The 18,528-nt window shown below is 36.4% G+C and overlaps 2 protein-coding genes across 4 annotated transcripts; one reads left to right on the top strand and one right to left on the bottom strand.

The window, feature by feature from the left end:
- Window positions 1-275: 275 nt before the first annotated feature.
- On the top strand, window positions 276-1,308 carry LOC110650331 (protein OXIDATIVE STRESS 3). Its single transcript, XM_021805266.2, has 2 exons — window positions 276-669; window positions 888-1,308. The coding sequence occupies exons 1-2, from the start codon at window positions 377-379 to the stop codon at window positions 1,174-1,176; spliced, it is 582 nt and encodes a 193-aa protein (XP_021660958.2). The 5' UTR covers window positions 276-376; the 3' UTR covers window positions 1,177-1,308.
- A 619-nt stretch (window positions 1,309-1,927) lies between these two features.
- Window positions 1,928-4,766, bottom strand: LOC110650330 (uncharacterized). 3 transcript variants are annotated; one of them, XM_058150322.1, is made up of 3 exons: window positions 4,539-4,766; window positions 2,562-4,363; window positions 1,928-2,261 (listed from the first exon to the last, which is right to left on the bottom strand). In XM_058150322.1, exons 1-3 carry the CDS (start codon window positions 4,603-4,605, stop codon window positions 2,085-2,087), a joined length of 2,046 nt encoding a protein of 681 aa, XP_058006305.1. In that variant the 5' UTR covers window positions 4,606-4,766; the 3' UTR covers window positions 1,928-2,084. The 3 variants fall into 3 exon arrangements, with proteins under 3 accessions (XP_058006305.1, XP_058006308.1, XP_058006310.1); XM_058150325.1 differs by having other exon boundaries at window positions 1,928-2,258; XM_058150327.1 differs by having other exon boundaries at window positions 2,562-4,357.
- Window positions 4,767-18,528: the final 13,762 nt, after the last annotated feature.

Here is an 18,528-nt window from a genome sequence, read left to right as displayed (position 1 = left end):
TACCATTACTCCTTACTTCAGGTTCATGGAATCTCTATGCAACTTAGTCCATGTGTCACTATTTTTCTTCATCAAAACCACCCACTTATCCTCTCTTATTTTATTAATCAATTTTTCCACCAATAAAAAATTTATTTTCCCAAGTCAAAATCTTATTATATGCTTGAAATATCATGGAAACTCCATGTCCGTAGCTGTGATGGATTCTTTTCCCTTAAAAGTCACCAACCTAATCCATGTATTCGTCATACATACGTATAACATTTGTATATATAAGTTCTCTTTCAAGAATGTCTCAAGCTTCATTGCTGTTGTGAGACATAATATTTATGCACTTTCTTCTTCTTCTTCTTCTTCAGAACAAGAACTCTCATCCATGGGTGATGGTGAAGAAAGAATGCTTCAAGCTCCAGTACTAGCCTCTGCGCCACAACAGGAAGGTAGGCATAACGCAAAGCATGAAGATCAATGGCTGATCGTGGAAGGTGATGATGATAATATCTTCAACGCATCTTCACTTGATAATTCAAGTACTTCTAATGGATCAACTTGTTCGTCAGATATGGTAGATGATGCATCTTCACCGACCTCTACCTTACCCTCTTCTTCAAATTCTAACAATGGTCCTTTGTTTGAATTTTCTGAACTCATGGCCCATTTACCCATCAAGTAAGTCTATTATAAATTATGATCTTCATGTTCTTAAAGCTTTCTTTCACAAGAATAGTTACCATATTAGACTATGAAGATCACAAGAATATTATAAATTATGATCTTCATAGTTACCATATATCTAGCTAGGTTTAAAAGCTGCTTCTTGAATATTATTTATTGGTTTTGTGTATAAATACACTTCTGGTATTGATCTTGCCCTCATCTATATGCAGGAGAGGATTATCCAAATATTATCAAGGCAAGTCTCAGTCTTTTACATCTCTATCAAGGGTAACAAGCATTGAAGACCTTCCAAAGAAGGAAACTCCTTATATGAGGAAGATCAAAGCATCTAAGAGCTATGGGAATGGATTGGATGCCCACAAACCATACACTCTTCCAAAAGCTATCATATCAAAGAAGGTCTCAAGAGGTTTGTCTTCTTTATCTTTTCCGGCAAGAAGAGGCAGTCTTCTAAATAGCAGCAGGCCTCCTCCAGCTCCAGTACAAAAGAAGTTTTAGTGAGTGTAGTAGTAGTAGTTTTCTAGTTGCTTTACTTGATGTAGATACAAGCAATGAACAAAAAATTTTTGATTGTGGATAAAAAATCATAATAAAGGATATGAGAGCCAACCCATGTCATTTTGCAGACAATACAGCAAGTTTTTTCTCTCTTTTTTTCTCAAAAAAAAAAAAAACAAAGGTACTGTAAAGGATATGAGAGCCAACCCATGTCATTTTGCAGACAATACAGCAAGTTTTTTCTCTCTTTTTTTCTCAAAAAAAAAAACAAAGGTACTGTAAACAGCTTTCCTTGAGGGGGTATGTCTTGTGTTCTTGAAGAAGAAGAAGATCATGGAATATTACAATTTAGAGTAATACACCAGATTGGGATAGTGTATGAACAAGAACAAAAGGATATCCATGAACATGATGAAGAGGATGTCCGAGATCCACGTTCTTGTTATAACATAACACCCACAAACTAAACCTCTTCTTTATACCTACATCAGTTAATAATATATATAACAACTTGTTCTCTTTTCTATCAGATCTCTTTTTGATAAGAAGCTATACTTTTTAAAGCTACAATTAAAAGAATTTATCCTAATCTTTCATCAATAATCTACTAGCAAATGGAATCCACTTCATGCCCATTACTTAGCACTTGGTGTAGGCATGAATTAATTAATTAGTTAAGCAAACAACATTTGACAAGGCAATCTTTGTTACAAAATAACTACAGGAACCCTAATTAGTGGTTGGGAACACATGACCAAGAAAGAAAATATAGATAATGTCAAAAAGGAAGAATGGAAGATCAAGATCAAGTAATAATTAGTTCAATTCCTACAAGGATGAGTTCCTACATTAACATTAATAAATTAACCAAGTCTATAGTTAAAGAAACAAGACTAATTCTAAGATAGTTATGAGTAGAAGGAGCTGCAAAATGAAACAACAGAGAAAGGTGTTTCATAAGAAGAAGCAGGTTCAGCAGAATAATAATCATGGGGATGCGCAATTGAACGATTGCGGATCCTGCTTGATCGCCTCAGAGGAGTTGTCACAACCACTTTATTCACTTCTCCATCCCCTCCGTCCTGCTTAACACAAGCAAGAAACGTAAAAATATTAATAAATTTGAAGAGAATTGGTTACCATGATTGTTGGGTAAAACATTTTATATTCATCTGTAATGGTGTTAAGCTAAGAATAATTTCCATTTTCCTACTAACTTTACATTACTAAGTTTTATCCCTAACTTTTAACTCAGTTCTTTTATCATCAAGGAATGATAAAAAATATAGAAATATTTGTGTTCAGGTATATTTCATCAAGGCAATGGAACTAGCGAGTTCATTAGAATTTAAATAAACAGAAATAGAGAAGTTCTTGTCACTTACCTCTTTCTTCACATTTTTCCTCCCATCAGTATATGAAGGCAAATTCATGTTTGAGATCTGTGATAAAGCTGGTTGCACACGAACAGGAACTGAAGCAGCGTTGCTGCCTATCCCCACCTTCTCCATGGAAACAGAATAACTGCTTACTTCACTCTCTATCACCCTGTTTTTCATGCCACAGCTCCTGAGAGAGCTGCTCATTTCTTCAACCTGAAGCTCACCAAGCAACTCAATGGTTGGAGCTCGGCTTTCATATGTTTGTTTGTAATCTTCTTCCAGTGAATTAATCAGAGACCTGGAGTTGGCAATTGAAACAGGATGCTCAATGTGCTTATCTTCCTCATTAGCAAGCGGTGAACAACATTTGTTAGCTATCACGGAGTCGAAACAAGGTTCAACAACTTGATGATTGTCCTTTCTTGCATTTCTGTTCTTTCTAAAGCGAAGAGCTAATACCAGAGATGCTATAATTGAAGAAAAGACAGAAAACCCAATGACAGCTTTCAGAATCGACTCTGTTTCTATGTGTTTGATAAGGTCCTCCTTTTGAGTACCTTCTGCTTCATCAATAAGAATTTCATGGTCATCAGAATCAATAACCATTCCACCCATTTGCCAGTCAAAGATTTCTTCTTTGATTGGATATCTCGCCATCTCATTTTCCTTCTCAAAAGTATCTGGAACACTAGATTCATTCGTTAAGGGCATTTGAAGCACTTCCACAGCTTCCGGTCCCTGCAACTCGTCAACTATTTCCTTCTCTCCATGTTCCACAATCTGCACAGCCTCACTTTCTTCTCCTTCACTTAGTTCATCTACTACTCCTTCCTTTTCGTCTTCAACCATCTCTAGAACTCTGCCTTCTCCACTACTTATCTCTACCAGTTCATTCAACCTATCACTGTGTTCTGCTTCTCCTATTTTTACATCTTCAATCATCTCTTCTTCCTCAATTCCATCTATATCAACAAAACTCGTTTGCTTTCCTTCTCTGCCAACCAAGAAGTATTTTCCACTCTCAAGACTCTTCACAAATTCATATACATGATCTTGTATCATGTGATACCCATCCTTGAGACCCGTAACAGCTTGTACAACAGATGGAGGTGTAGAAGAGTTCATATCAGAAATATATAAAGTAGAAAAAACTAAAACAGACAACAAAAGCAAAAATTTAAGTATTCCTCCAAAACCCCAGCATCTTTCCTCGTATACCTCCTCAAGTTCATCTTCACTTTCACCAATCTCTTCGCCCTCTTCCTTCACATTAGTTTCATTAAAACCAGCAGCCAAAGAACCACAGGAACTAGCCAAATTACCTTCACTATCAATGCCTTTCTGGGTCTCCAAAGAACCATTTCTAATAATAGTTAGCCCATCTTTGCCTTCTTTCTCCTGATTTTCTCTTCTAAGAAATAATTCCTGGCGCCTGTTAACCTTATAGCGAAGAAATTTAGGCCTTGGGGAGAGATAATTAGTTAATGGGTCATAAGGCTTTGATGAAAGATCATCAACAAGGGCATTTTGCTCATTCTCATCAAATTCAGTGCTAGAAGTGGTTTTTGAATCAAGACTAGTGGACTTCTGGATGGTTTTTGAATCAAGAATTGAGGCATTTTGGAGAGAATTATGCAGAGACTCATTCCTTTCAGCTAAGATTTTCTTTCTTGGAGGATTGGCTTTTGAAACTGCAGATATTGTCGGTGACATATAGTGCTTTGTAGTTGTTGTTGCTGATGGTTTCTTTGAGTTTTGCACATTTAGTCCCATTTCTTGATAGCTATGCTCATTCTCATCTGCACCTATACATGAACAAGCATTTCTATTTTTCATCTGGTTGCTTAACATAATAAAATGGAAAAAAAAAATTAAATGAAAGAAAATCCTTTTGCCAGATTCCTACACTTTTTTCTTTAATTTTTCAATTTTTTGAGATAAAAATAAAGATAAAAAACAAAAGAGAAAGAAGAGGTTTACCTTTCGAGATAGAAGGGAGTTTATTTGGAGTCGATGATGAGGAAACGTTCATATCAGAACCATCCATTCCCAAGAATTCTCTTTCTCGGCTTCGATGGAAGTAACTAGCTCTGAACGAAATAAGGATATATTTTTCCTCCTCTCTCTTTTGGAGGGAGAGAAGACTGTGGATGTTATGATCACAGAAAGTGAATTTGATTGGATGACCGTTAGCATGCGGATGGCGTTGAAAACTATTACTATTTATTTAAAAAATTTGAATTCCATTTTTTCCGACCGTTGGAGAGTGTCAGTTTGCAACGGGTAGTTTTTAGAGCGTATTGGGCCGAATGCCTATTTTCGACTGGGCTGGGCCACTGGGCCCGACCCATCTCCAGTGTAGAATATTAAAAAAATATATATTAAAAAATTAAAATAAGTAGATTTAGAAATAAAATGCTAAGAATTAAGCATTAACCTTCGACGAAGCAAAAAGTACCAGCTTGCCGACAAAGGGGCTGTGGCGAGTGATTATAATAATTCTGAAAGCACTAATTAGTGCTTAGCACATGAGTAATTAAACAGATAAACCATAATTTAGGCCGTCTCTAAATGTTATTTATCCAAGAATTCCAATGATGTCCATCCTCTCAATGCCAAAGCCACAATTCAAGATGGTCAAAGAGGGACTTTTCAAATTGTTCTTAGTTTTTGAATTTGAGTGTATTAAAATTAAATTTATTTCTAAACAAATTTAATGAGGCATTCCTATACGTGGGAGCAGAGTTTTTATTTAATACTCTCGGAGTTTGGCACATACTTCTGGAATTTCTTTTTAATAATATATGAGATTATAAATAGAGCATTTTATAAATTTTTTATTTTAGCATACTTGAATTTTAATGAATAAAAAAGAAACTTTATATTTTTATCAAATGTATGAACTTTGTCTATTCATATCACGATGAATGCAAAATTTGACTAAAATAATACTTTCAAATTGAGTTATATTGGTATGTTGGGCAATATTAGCTATTTTAATACTTATTAGTTATTTTTAGTACTTATAAACTAACCGTTAATTATTAATTATTTATATGATAATTAAAGAGAAATTTTTGATAAAAATAATTATTAATTAATTATTAAATTTAAAAATAGTGATATTGTTTATTTTATTTTTGTTAAAATATTCTCTTAATCTCTTAAAATTGTGTTTGAATCAAAGAAAAATAAAGAATAAAAAAAAATATGAAAGGAAAATAACCTTATTTTTCATTTGATTTATATTTGGTTAGGAAGAAAATAGGGAGAAAATAAAATATTGAAGGAAAAATAGATATTAGATTTCACTCCCATTCTCTTTAAATTGGGAAAAAGTGAGAGGAAAATATTTAAAATTGTAAAAATATCCTTATAGTTTTGGCTCTTTTTATATATTTAGAGATAAAATTTTAATTTTAGTATTTAAAAAGAAATTTCTTTTAACATTTTTCCTCTTATATTTAAATAAAAATTAAAAAAGTTATTTTTCTTTCCAATCATTGAATTCTTTTATTTTCTTTTCTCTTATTTAAACATAATATTAGAGTTAAGAAAAATAACAATTCATAAACTACTTTTTCAACATTTAAATATTAATATAACTACTATATCATTGAATAATATAAATTAGAGAAATAGTATTTTGTTGAAAACCTTATCAGAACGCTAATCACATTTTGCACATAACCTGTCACGACCCAACTTATGGGCTAGACCGGCTGTAACACCCTCGTTGCATAGCCTGGTATATTTCACTATTTCGGTGACCGGTGTCGGTCCGGACAATTAATGGGATTAGGGTCACACTTAAGACAATTTGAGAAGCCATAAACATAAATAATTAGTAATGTTTAATTAGTTAACTATAAATAAGAAAAACAGAACATAAGAAGTTAAACGAGCTGAGAGTCACAGCGATGAGTGACCTCCTTGGGAACGACTGCGAAGTCATTTTAAACTCAAATTTCGAACCGTAAAAAGTGACGTTGCGGTCCTTAGGACCCTTATAAACACAGTGGAAAAGAGAAAATCACGAAAAAGAATCATAAGCTACCAAATAATTAGGTCGTGAGCCTAAGAAATATTGGATTATTTGCAAACTGGGATGAACCGGCGAGGGGCAATTTGGTCAATTGACCCCGAGAGCTGACTCTGACCTAACTGTCCAATAAAATCGAAGAAAAGAAAATTTCGGAATCGAGAATTAAATTAAAGAACTAACAGAAAAAAAAAAGGAAAATATGGAAAGTCAAAGTTGATGACATCATTAATGATGTCACAAACAAATTTATTAAATTATTTATTAAATTAGATTTTTTGTCTTCTTTAAGTGATAAAGATGAAAGAAAATAAAAGAAAAAAAAAAGTCTTCTTCCTTCCTTTGGTTGCCGCCTCCCATTTCCCTCTCCCTCACCATGATTAAAACCTCTATTGAAGCCATCTAAATCTTCCCTTAAACCCTAAATCTTTCCATGAAATCTTTACATCCCATAACTAAAACTTGTATTTGAACTTTGATAAGAAGATTGGGAGCAAATAAATCAAGCAAAGTTGAAGAATTGGATAGACAAATTCTGCTCACTTAAGGTAAGCTAATCCAACTTCTCTTTTTAGTATATATGATGGATTTAGGGTAGAAATGAATGAGATTATATGGGAAATTGAAAAATATTGCATGTTTAGGAAGAGAGGAAATTTCGGCCAGCATTGTGAAGAGTGTAATTTGCATGGCTTGATTGGCTTGGATAGGAATATGAACCTTAATGAGTTAAGTGATGATAGTTAAAGGCATTGAAATGGTTAAATGCAAGAGTTAGTGAGATTAGGGTTTCAATGCTAGGGTTTATGAACCAAAATTTGGAGAAATGCATAAATGGCATATTTGACCTATTGTGAAATGAAATAATGGTCAATTATGACCAAATAAGTTGTGTGGGAATTGTTGGAATGAAAACTAAATTCGTAGGTCCAATGGTCATGTTGCTGGCAGCATGACCAAACCCACTTTGAAGGACCAAAACTCAAATTTTACAAGTCCAATTGATATGCCACCAATTGGGGATGAAAACAGACATAAAATAGCACAATTTTCATTAAGGAACCATGGCCAAAAACTGACTAAAACTTGGTGAAACAATTGACCAAAGTGAAATGAGAGCAGTCACATCAAGATTAAACTGACCAAATGAACAGTAATTGTTCATTTGGTCATAACTCGAGTTAGACAGGTCAAATTGACCTGAAATTTGTCCAGGGGTTAGAGGAGATATAGATCTAAAACTTTCATGAAGAACATCACCCCAAATTATGCCATTAACCCATTCAAATTATTGAGCAAAGTTGAGTTACCAAACCTGCAACTCTGCAGATTTTCATGTGAGCAGTAATGTTTGGATGGCTATAACTCTCTCTAGGAAACTCGGATTTAGGCGATTCTTGAACCGATGGGAACCTAAGACATAGTAGAATATTTCATATGAAGAAAGTTAGACCAAATTATGAACTTAGCTTGATCAAATTACTGACCAAAGTTGGATCAAAATCTGCTAGAACCCAAGATACCAGTATGAACAGTGCACGTGAACAGTAAACTTATTTTGGCCATAACTTGAGCTACAAAACTCCGATTGGGGTGATTCAAAAATGAGAATACACTTAAGACAATAAGGAACATTTTCTATGAAGGAAGTTTTGTCAAATTCTAACAGTAGATTGACCAATGGAACAGTGCAACTTTGGAGTACCAAAACCGAAAATTTGCAATTTTACCAAAATGACCTAAGCTTTGAGAAAATGACCAAAACCAACAAGTTTAATGACCAAAATGTGGTATGTGGGTGAAGTTGGAGTTCCCATACCTATTAAGCCTTAGAAAGTCAACTATTTAACTTGAATAGTGCAGTAAATAGTAACCCGAAACATAAAATTTAAAGAACGTCGAATTTAGCACGTTAGAGCTAGGTAATTGTGAAACTAAATTTATTTTGGATTTATGTTAAGTTTTAGTACTGAAACATTGTAAAATTGTGTGTTTCAGTTGAAAAGAATATCGGGAAGGAACCCGAGGAACCGAGTCGAGGCTAAGGGACGACTCGTTTGAGGTTTGTGCACAATAAACCCTATTTAAGCATTTTATCCTTGAAAAATTGATTTAGTACGCATTATGAATTTATGAACTTTTGTGTTGCCACCTTGTGATCAAATTGTAACTTTGGAAATTGATTTGATTTTCGTATGCAATATTTGAATGAAATGTTTGAAATGGATTCTTGATTCACACTTAGCATGACAGTTACTTATTATTCCTCCTCTATTTATAGGGTTGAGATCGTTTATTTTCCTCCCTCTCTGGCTTGCCAGTTGAGGTTGTAGATCGGATGAGTACTCATTAGCTAGCTAGCCAGCCACCTCCCTCATTGATTTCGATTAATGGGGTTGTAGATTGCTTTGTCGTGGTGTACAACACGGCATTGATCGAAAATTTTGTATCATGGCTTAAGCTGTGTATGATTTTGGCAACACTGTGTTTATGAAATTGTTTGACTAAACTGTGTTTAATATATTATTTGACAAAATGAGTTGTTATGAGCTTTGATATTTGTGAAATGTGATTGTGAAGTATTCAAATTATGTTTCATCAATAAATGATTTATGTATCACATTTTAAATTTTTATTGTGCACCACTGAGTATGTTTATACTCAGCGATAGTTTAATTTACTGTCAGATAAGAGCAAGGAGAAAGCGAGAGTGAGTCATGGATTGACAAGAACTTCTTGATCCCTTTTGTATGGGTATTGTTTTATACCCTTATGGTTATTTTGATGTAAATACTGTAATGTCATAAGTATCAATGTAAATTGAGCAGTTGTAAATAAATTGTAATAATATTATTTTGGGTTTGCTTCTGTAAATTTAATATTTGTAAATATGAATTTTCTGCTTTATGCCTTGTTAATGAAGTATTAAAAATTTTGTGACGACCAAATTTGATTAAATTGTGGAAATTGCCTTGAAGTGATTTGAATTGGGTTGATTTGAGTTTTATTGGAGATTGGGAGTTGTGAAATATTTTGGAAGTGCTTTTTACAGGTCTTTAAAGAACTGGTTTCTCAAAATACAGAGGGAACTCTGTCAAAATTTTTATAAAATTTTTGGCAAAATTTAAATGGACAAAAATTTTTACTAGTCCTTAAGCTTTGAATAAATGGTTTTTAATTCTCACTAAAATGCTCACCACTTCAAAAATGTAAGAAAATTATTTTAAAATCCCTTATAGGGTACTTAATGAGTTATCGGTAAGTGAAGTTCGGTAGTTCATTAAGTATTCTATGGGATCATGTTATGCCTTACGGAGGGGTAAGGTGTGACATGTTTTAGTGGTATCAGAGCATGGTTTTGCAATAAATTTTGACTATGTATGTGAATATTTCTTTGATAAGTATAACTGCTCAAGTGTCTTTAATTGATACATATGACATATTTACATCATGAATATGCACTAATGGAGGTCAACCTCCTTGTGTTTGATCACAGGAAGTAGAAAATTTGAGAAAACGGAATGGTAGGAGGAGATCATTCCGAAGAACAATCTGTTGAGGCTGAGGTTCAAGGGGAAGCCCCAAAGACTCTGCATGTGAGTGGGTCACCACTCCACTCCTCGCCCAAAGACCGCAGTTTCCTGCTCAATTTATGCAGCAGATGGCTGCCTTCTTCCAGCAAATGGCGGGTAATGTGCCACCCCAAGCTCAGATGCCAGTACCTGCAGCACAACCACAACCCTCAGCTCGGTAATATGAAAAGTTGATGAAATTTGGGGCCACTGAGTTTAAAGGCACTATGGATCCACTGGAGGCAGAACAGTGGTTGGAAAGAATGGAACGAGTTTTCAGGAAGCTACAGTGTACAGAGGAATTGAAGTTTGAGTATTCTGTTTCCTTATTGCAAGGGGATGCGTTTGAATGGTGGAAGACCATCCCTCACAGCCTGGTTGAGCCACCTGTGTTGACATGGATAGACTTTTTGAGGGAGTTCCGACAGAAATGGGTTCCCGATGCATATGTGGATATGAAGTTGCAAGAATTTTTGAGTTTGAAACAAAGGAACCGAACTGTAGCAGAATATGAGAGAGATTTTTCGAGGCTAAGCCACTATGCTGGAAGCTTAGTCTCCACCCCCAGAGACAGATGTAAGAGGTTTGAGTTTGGGCTAAGGCAGAGTCTGAGAATGCAAGTTGTGGGTTTCAGACATCAGAATTTCGCTGAATTGATCTCACAAGCCTTGGAATTAGAAAGGATAGAATCCGAAGGGGCAGTGAAGAAGGGTTCACAAGAGAAAGAGAAGGCTGAAAAGACTACTGGACAAGCGTCTGAAAGTGGTTCTGGCAAGAGGAAACAGTTTGGAGGATCTAGCTCCCGAAGAGGCAGAGGCAGATTTTCTGGCCAAAGACCACCTCGGTCTGGTCAGCCGACCCAACAAGCTTCTCGAGGATCTCTATCGGTCCAGTAGTGTGAAACGTGTGGTAGAACTCATGGTGGGGTTTGTTTCAAGGCTACTGGTGCATGCTTTAATTGTGGAGGAAGCGAACATTTCGCTAAGGATTGCACTAATCCGCGCCGGTCTGGATCTTTTGCCACACCTGAAGAATCAACTCAAATCTCTGCACCCAGAGGGTCATAGTCAGCTGCTAGAGGTAGAGGCAGAGGTAGGGGTCCTGGTAACACCCCTGGAAGTCAGTACCTAGTGGCGCACCAGTCAGAGTGTATACTATGCGTCAGAGGGAAGAGGCTGAAACATCAGATGTTGTAGCTGGTATTTTCTCCATCCTTGACCAAGATGTGTATGTGTTATTTGATCCTGGCTCCACACATTCATATGTTAGTGCTAGTGTGATGTGTTCTACTGCTATTCCGTGTGTACCAATGGACTATGATGTGTTAGTAACTAGTCCATTAGGCCAGGAGGTCAGGGTAAATAGGCTATATAGAGATTGTCCTTTGGTGATCCAAGGACACACTTTTCTGTCTGATTTAATTGAAATGCCCTTTAGAGATTATGACATTATCTTGGGCATGGATTGGTTAGCCAGGCATCACGCCATGATTGACTGTAGACTGAAGACAGTCACTTTTGGTCTTCCTCAATATGGTGATGTAGTAATACATGGGGAGAGACAGTTATTGCCTTCAAACATCATTTCAGCTGCACTGGCCAGAAAAATGATTAGAAAAGGGTGTGAGGCGTACTTGGCACATGTGATAGACACCCAAGTGGGGAGTCCAACATTGGAGGACATTCCTACTGTATGTGACTTTCCGGATGAATTTCCTGATGAATTGCCAGGATTACCTCCAGAAAGAGAGGTGCAGTTTGAAATTGATGTTATGCCTGGTGTGGACCCAATCTCCATAACACCATACAGAATGGCACCAGCAGAACTAAAAGAATTGAAAGTGCAGTTGCAAGAGCTGCTTGATAAGGGCTTCATTCGCCCTAGCGTGTCACCTTGGGGAGCGCCGGTGTTGTTTGTAAAGAAGAAAGATGGCACTCTTCGTTTGTGTATTGATTATCGGCAATTGAATAAGGTGACAATAAAGAATAGATATCCATTGCCCCGCATTGATGACTTGTTTGATCAGTTGAGGGGTGCAACTGTGTTCTCCAAAATTGACCTGAGATCAGGTTATTATCAGCTGAAAGTACAAGAGCAGAGTATTTCTAAAACTGCCTTCGGAACCCGCTATGGCCATTATGAGTTTTTGGTTATGCCATTCGGGTTAACTAATGCTCCGGCTGCTTTTATGGATCTGATGAACACTATCTTCAGACCATACCTCGACCAGTTTGTTGTGGTATTCATAGACGATATATTGGTCTATTCAAGGGATGCAGAAGAGCATGATAGACATCTGCGGATTGTACTGCAGACTTTGAGAGAGAAACAGCTATATGCCAAATTGTCGAAGTGTGAATTTTGGCTGAAGGAAATATCTTTCTTGGGGCATGTAATATCAGAAGAGGGCATTAAGGTAGATCCAAGTAAGATTGAAGCTGTCCTTAATTGGAAGCCACCCAGAAATGTCACAGAAATTCGCAGTTTTCTGGGTTTAGCTGGATACTACCGTAGATTTGTGAAGGGATTCTCCATGTTGGCATCTCCATTGACCAAGCTGCTTAGCAAAGATGTAAAATTCCAGTTGACGGATAAATGCCAACAGAGTTTTAATGAATTGAAAAGATGTTTGACAGAGGCTCCAGTCCTGACTTTACCCACACCGGGTAAAGAATATACAGTTTACAGCGATGCTTCTCACAACGGGTTAGGTTGTGTGTTGATGCAAGATCGAAATGTCATTGCCTATGCATCACGCCAGCTAAAATCGCATGAGAGGAATTATCCGACACATGATTTGGAGCTTGCAGCCATTGTGTTTGCTCTTAAGATCTGGAGACATTATTTGTATGGGGAGAAATGTTACATCTACACAGATCATAAGAGTTTGAAGTATTTGGGCACCCAGAAAGAGTTGAATTTGAGACAGAGGAGATGGTTAGAGTTGATAAAAGACTATGATTGTCTGATAGACTATCAGCCAGGGAAAGCTAATGTTGTGGCTGACACCCTAAGTCGCAAGACTATGGCAAGTCTACAAGTTACTTCTTTGTCTTTGATACATGAGTTGAGATCATTACATGCCAGTTTAGAGATTAATGATGATGGGCAGGCAGCAGTTGCATGGCATGTACAGCCAGTGTTGATTGATCAGATGAAAATGGCTGCTCAGAATGATGAAAGGTATCAGAAGCTGTTGGAAGAAGTCAGACAGGGCAAGAAACCAGAGTTCTCAATTAGAGATGATGGTTTACTGCTACACCAGGGCAGAATGTGTGTTCCTAATGATGTTGATTTGAGGCAGATCATTTTGAAGGAAGCACATGAGTCTCCTTTTGCCATGCACCTTGGTGGTACAAAAATGTATAGAGGGCTAAAGGAGCATTACTGGTGGATGGGTATGAAGAGAGATGTGGCAGAGTTTGTATCTAAATGCCTGACTTGTCAGCAAGTAAAGGCAGAGCATCAAGTACCAACTGGGTTGTTACATCCACTACCAGTGCCAGAATGGAAATGGGAGAGAATAACTATGGATTTTGTAATGGGACTTCCGAGAACACAGAAGAGTCATGATGCAGTATGGGTCATTGTTGACAGACTGACTAAGTCTGCTCATTTTCTTCCAGTCCAAATGGACTACAGTTTGGACAGATTGGCCAAGTTGTACATTGATGAGATTGTGAGACTGCATGGAGTGCCAGTATCCATCGTATCAGACAGAGATCCTAGGTTCACTTCTAGATTCTGGGGTAGTCTTCAGAGAGCCCTAGGAACTAGATTGAACTTTAATCTTGCATTCCACCCACGCATGGATGGCGATGCGAGAGGGTAATTCAGATCTTGGAGGACATGCTACGGGCTTGTGTGATTGAGTTTGAGGGTAGTTGGGATACACACTTGCCTTTGATTGAGTTTGCTTACAACAACAGCTACCAATCAAGCATTGGGATGCCTCCATATGAAGCTTTGTATGGCAGGAAATGTAGAACCCTATTGTGTTGGGATGATGTGGGTGAAAGAAAAATGATTGGACCCGAAATAGTTCAACAGACTGAAGAGAAAATCAGGGTGATCAGAGATCGACTTAAAGCTTCATCAGACCGTCAGAAGTCCTATATTGATTTAAAAAGAAGGGATATTGAGTATGCAGTGGGTGAGAAAGTTTTCCTCAAAGTTTCTCCTTGGAAGAGGATTATGAGATTCGGCAGGAAGGGGAAACTAAGTCCTCGTTTTATCGGGCCATATGAGGTATTGGAAAGAGTGGGTCCTTTGGCATATCAATTGGCACTACCTCCAGAGTTGGAAAAGATACATAATGTCTTCCATGTGTCTATGTTGAGGAGGTACCGATCAGACCCATCTCATGTACTACCAGTAGAAGAAATAGAAGTGAATCCAGACCTCACATATGAAGAAGAACCCATAAAGATTCTGGCTTATGAGGTGAAGCAGCTACGGAATAAGCAGATACCGTTAGTAAAAGTGCTGTGGAACCATCATTCGGGCCAAGAGGCTACTTGGGAACGAGAAGAGGACATGAGGAGACAACACCCACAGCTGTTCAGAGATTGATACCAGGTAAAAATTTCGAGACGAAATTTATTTAAGGGGGGGAGAATTGTAACACCCCCGTTGTATAGCCTGGTATATTTCACTGTTCCGGTGACCGGTGTCGGTCCAGACAATTAATGGGATTAGGGCAACACTTAAGACAATTTGAGAAGCCATAAACACAAATAATTAGTAATGTTTAATTAGTTAACTATAAATAAGAAAAACAGAACATAAGAAGTTAAACGAGCCGAGAGTCACAGTGATGAGTGACCTCCTCGGGAACGACTGCGAAGTCATTTTAAACTCAAATTTCGAACCGTAAAAAGTGACGCTGCGGTCCTTAGGACACTTATAAACACAGTGGAAAAGAGAAAATCACGAAAAAGAACTGTTAAGCTAGTCAAATAATTAGGTCAGGGAGCCGGAAGAAATATTGGATTATTTGCAAACCGGGATGAACTGGCGAGGGGCAATTTGGTCAATTGACCCCGAGAGCTGACTCCTGACCTAACTGTCCAATAAAATCAGAGAAAAGAAAATTTCGGAATCGAGAATTAAATTAAAGAACTAATAGAAAAAAAAAAGGAAAAGATGGAAAAGTCAAAGTTGATGACATCATTAATGATGTCACAAACAAATTTATTAAATTATTTATTAAATTAGATTTTTTGTCTTCTTTAAGTGATAAAGATGAAAGAAAATAAAAGAAAAAAAAAAGTCTTCTTCCTTCCTTTGGTTGCCGCCTCCCATTTCCCTCTCCCTCACCATGATTGAAACCTCCATTGAAGCCATCTAAATCTTCCCTTAAACCCTAAATCTTTCCATGAAATCTTTACATCCCACAACTGAAACTTGTATTTGAACTTTGATAAGAAGATTGGGAGCAAATAAATCAAGCAAAGTTGAAGAATTGGATAGACAAATTTTGCTCACTTAAGGTAAGCTAATCCAACTTCTCTTTTTAGTATATATGATGGATTTAGGGTGGAAATGAATGAGATTAGATGGGAAATTGAAAAATATTGCATGTTTAGGAAGAGAGGAAATTTCGGCCAGCATTGTGAAGAGTGTAATTTGCATGGCTTGATTGGCTTGGATAGGAATATGAACCTTAATGAGTTAAGTGATGATAGTTAAAGGCATTGAAATGGTTAAATGCAATAGTTAGTGAGATTAGGGTTTCAATGCTAGGGTTTATGAACCAAAATTTGGAGAAATGCATAAATGGCATATTTGACCTATTATGAAATGAAATAATGGTCAATTATGACCAAATAAGTTGTGTGGGAATTGTTGGAATGAAAACTAAATTCGTAGGTCCAATGGTCATACTGCTGGCAGCATGACCAAACCCACTTTGAAGGACAAAAACTCAAATTTTACAAGTCCAATTGATATGCCACCAATTGGGGATGAAAATAGACATAAAATAGCACAATTTTCATTAAGGAACCATGGCAAAAAATTGACTAAAACTTGGTGAAACAATTGACCAAAGTGAAATGAGAGCAGTCACATCGCATTAAATCGACCAAATGAACAGTAATTGTTCATTTGGTCATAACTCGAGTTAGACAGGTCAAATTGACCTGAAATTTTTTCAGGGGTTAGAGGAGATATAGATCTAAAACTTTTATGAAGAACATCAACCCAAATTATGCCATTAACCCATTCAAATTATTGAGCAAAGTTGAGTTACCAAACCTTCAACTCTGCAGATTTTCATGTGAGTAGTAATGTTTGGATGGCTATAACTCTCTCTAGGAAACTCGGATTTAGGCGATTCTTGAACTGATGGGAACCTAAGACATAGTAGAACATTTCATATGAAGAAAGTTAGACCAAATTATGAACTTAACTTGATCAAATTACTGACCAAAGTTGGATCAAAATCTGCCAGAACCCAAGATACCAGTATGAACAGTGCACGTGAACAGTAAACTTATTTTGGCCATAACTTGAGCTACAAAACTCCGATTGGGGTGATTCAAAAATAAGAATACACTTAAGACAATAAGGAACATTTTCTATGAAGGAAGTTTTATCAAATTCCAACAGTAGATCGACCAATGGAACAGTGCAACTTTGGAGCATCAAAACCGAAAATTTACAATTTTGCCAAAATGACCTAAGCTTTGAGAAAATGACCAAAACTAACAAGTTTAATGACCAAAATGTGGTATGTGGGTGAAGTTGAAGTTCCCATACCTATTAAGCCTTAGAAAGTCAACTATTTGACTTGAATAGTGCAGTGAATAGTAACCCGAAACACAAAATTTAAAGAACGTCGAATTTAGCACGTTAGAGCTAGGTAATTGTAAAACTAAATTTATTTTGGATTTATGTTAAGTTCTAGTACTGAAACATTGTAAAATTATGTGTTTCAGTTGAAAAGAATATCTGGAAGGAACCCGAGGAACCGAGTCGAGGCTAAGGGACGACTCGTTTGAGGTTTGTGCACAATAAACCCTATTTAAGCATTTTATCCTTGAAAAATTGATTTAGTACGCATTATGAATTTATGAACTTTTGTGTTGCCACCTTGTGATCAAATTGTAACTTTGGAAATTGATTTGATTTTCGTATGCAATATTTGAATGAAATGTTTGAAATGGATTCTTGATTCACACTTAGCATGACAGTTACTTATTATTCCTCCTCCATTTATGGGGTTGAGATCGTTTATTTTCCTCCCTCTCTGGCTTGCCAGTTGAGGTTATAGATCGGATGAGTACTCATTAGCTAGCTAGCCAGCCACCTCCCTCATTGATTTCGATTAATGGGGTTGTAGATTGCTTTGTCGTGGTGTACAATACGACATTGATCGGAAATTTTGTGTCATGGCTTAAGCTGTGTATGATTTTGGCAACACTATGTTTATGAAATTGTTTGACTAAACTGTGTTTAATATATTATTTGACAAAATGAGTTGTTATGAGCTTTGATATTTGTGAAATGTGATTGTGAAGTATTCAAATTATGTTTCATCAATAAATGATTTATGTATCGCATTTTAAATTTTTATTGTGCACCACTGAGTATGTTTATACTCAGCGATAGTTTAATTTACTGTCGCAGATAAGAGCAAGGAGAAAGCAGCAGAGTGAGCTGCGGGATTGACAAGAACTTCTTGATCCCTTTTGTACGGGTATTGTTTTATACCCTTATGGTTATTTTGATGTAAATACTATAATGTCATAAGTATCAATGTAAATTGAGCAGTTGTAAATAAATTGTAATAATATTATTTTGGGTTTGCTTCTGTAAATTTAATATTTGTAAATATGAATTTTCTGCTTTATGCCTTGTTAATGAAGTATTAAAAATTTTGTGATGACCAAATTTGATTAAATTGTGGAAATTGCCTTGAAGTGATTTGAATTTGGTTAATTTAAGTTTTATTGGAGATTGGGAGTTGTGAAATATTTTGGAAGTGCTTTTTACAGGTCTTTAAAGAACTGGTTTTTCAAAATACAGAGGGAACTCTGTCAAAATTTTTATAAAATTTGCGGCAAAATTTAAATGGACAAAAATTTTTACTAGTCCTTAAGCTTTGAATAAATGGTTTTTAATTCTCACTAAAATGCTCACCACTTCCAAAATGTAAGAAAATTGTTTTAAAATCCCTTGTAGGGTACTTAATGAGTTATCGGTAGGTGAAGTTCGGTAGTTCATTAAGTATTCTACGGGATCATGTTATGCCTTACGGAGGGGTAAGGTGTGACACCGGCACTAGGACCTGGGCCAGCCTAAAGCCCCCGAGGTCCATAGCAAGCATAACTATTCCTCAACCCAATTCTAT

This window comes from Hevea brasiliensis, chromosome 1 (assembly GCF_030052815.1).
Source record: "Hevea brasiliensis isolate MT/VB/25A 57/8 chromosome 1, ASM3005281v1, whole genome shotgun sequence".
Classification (NCBI taxonomy): domain Eukaryota; kingdom Viridiplantae; phylum Streptophyta; class Magnoliopsida; order Malpighiales; family Euphorbiaceae; genus Hevea; species Hevea brasiliensis.
This window is presented reverse-complemented; position numbering and strand designations above follow the sequence as displayed.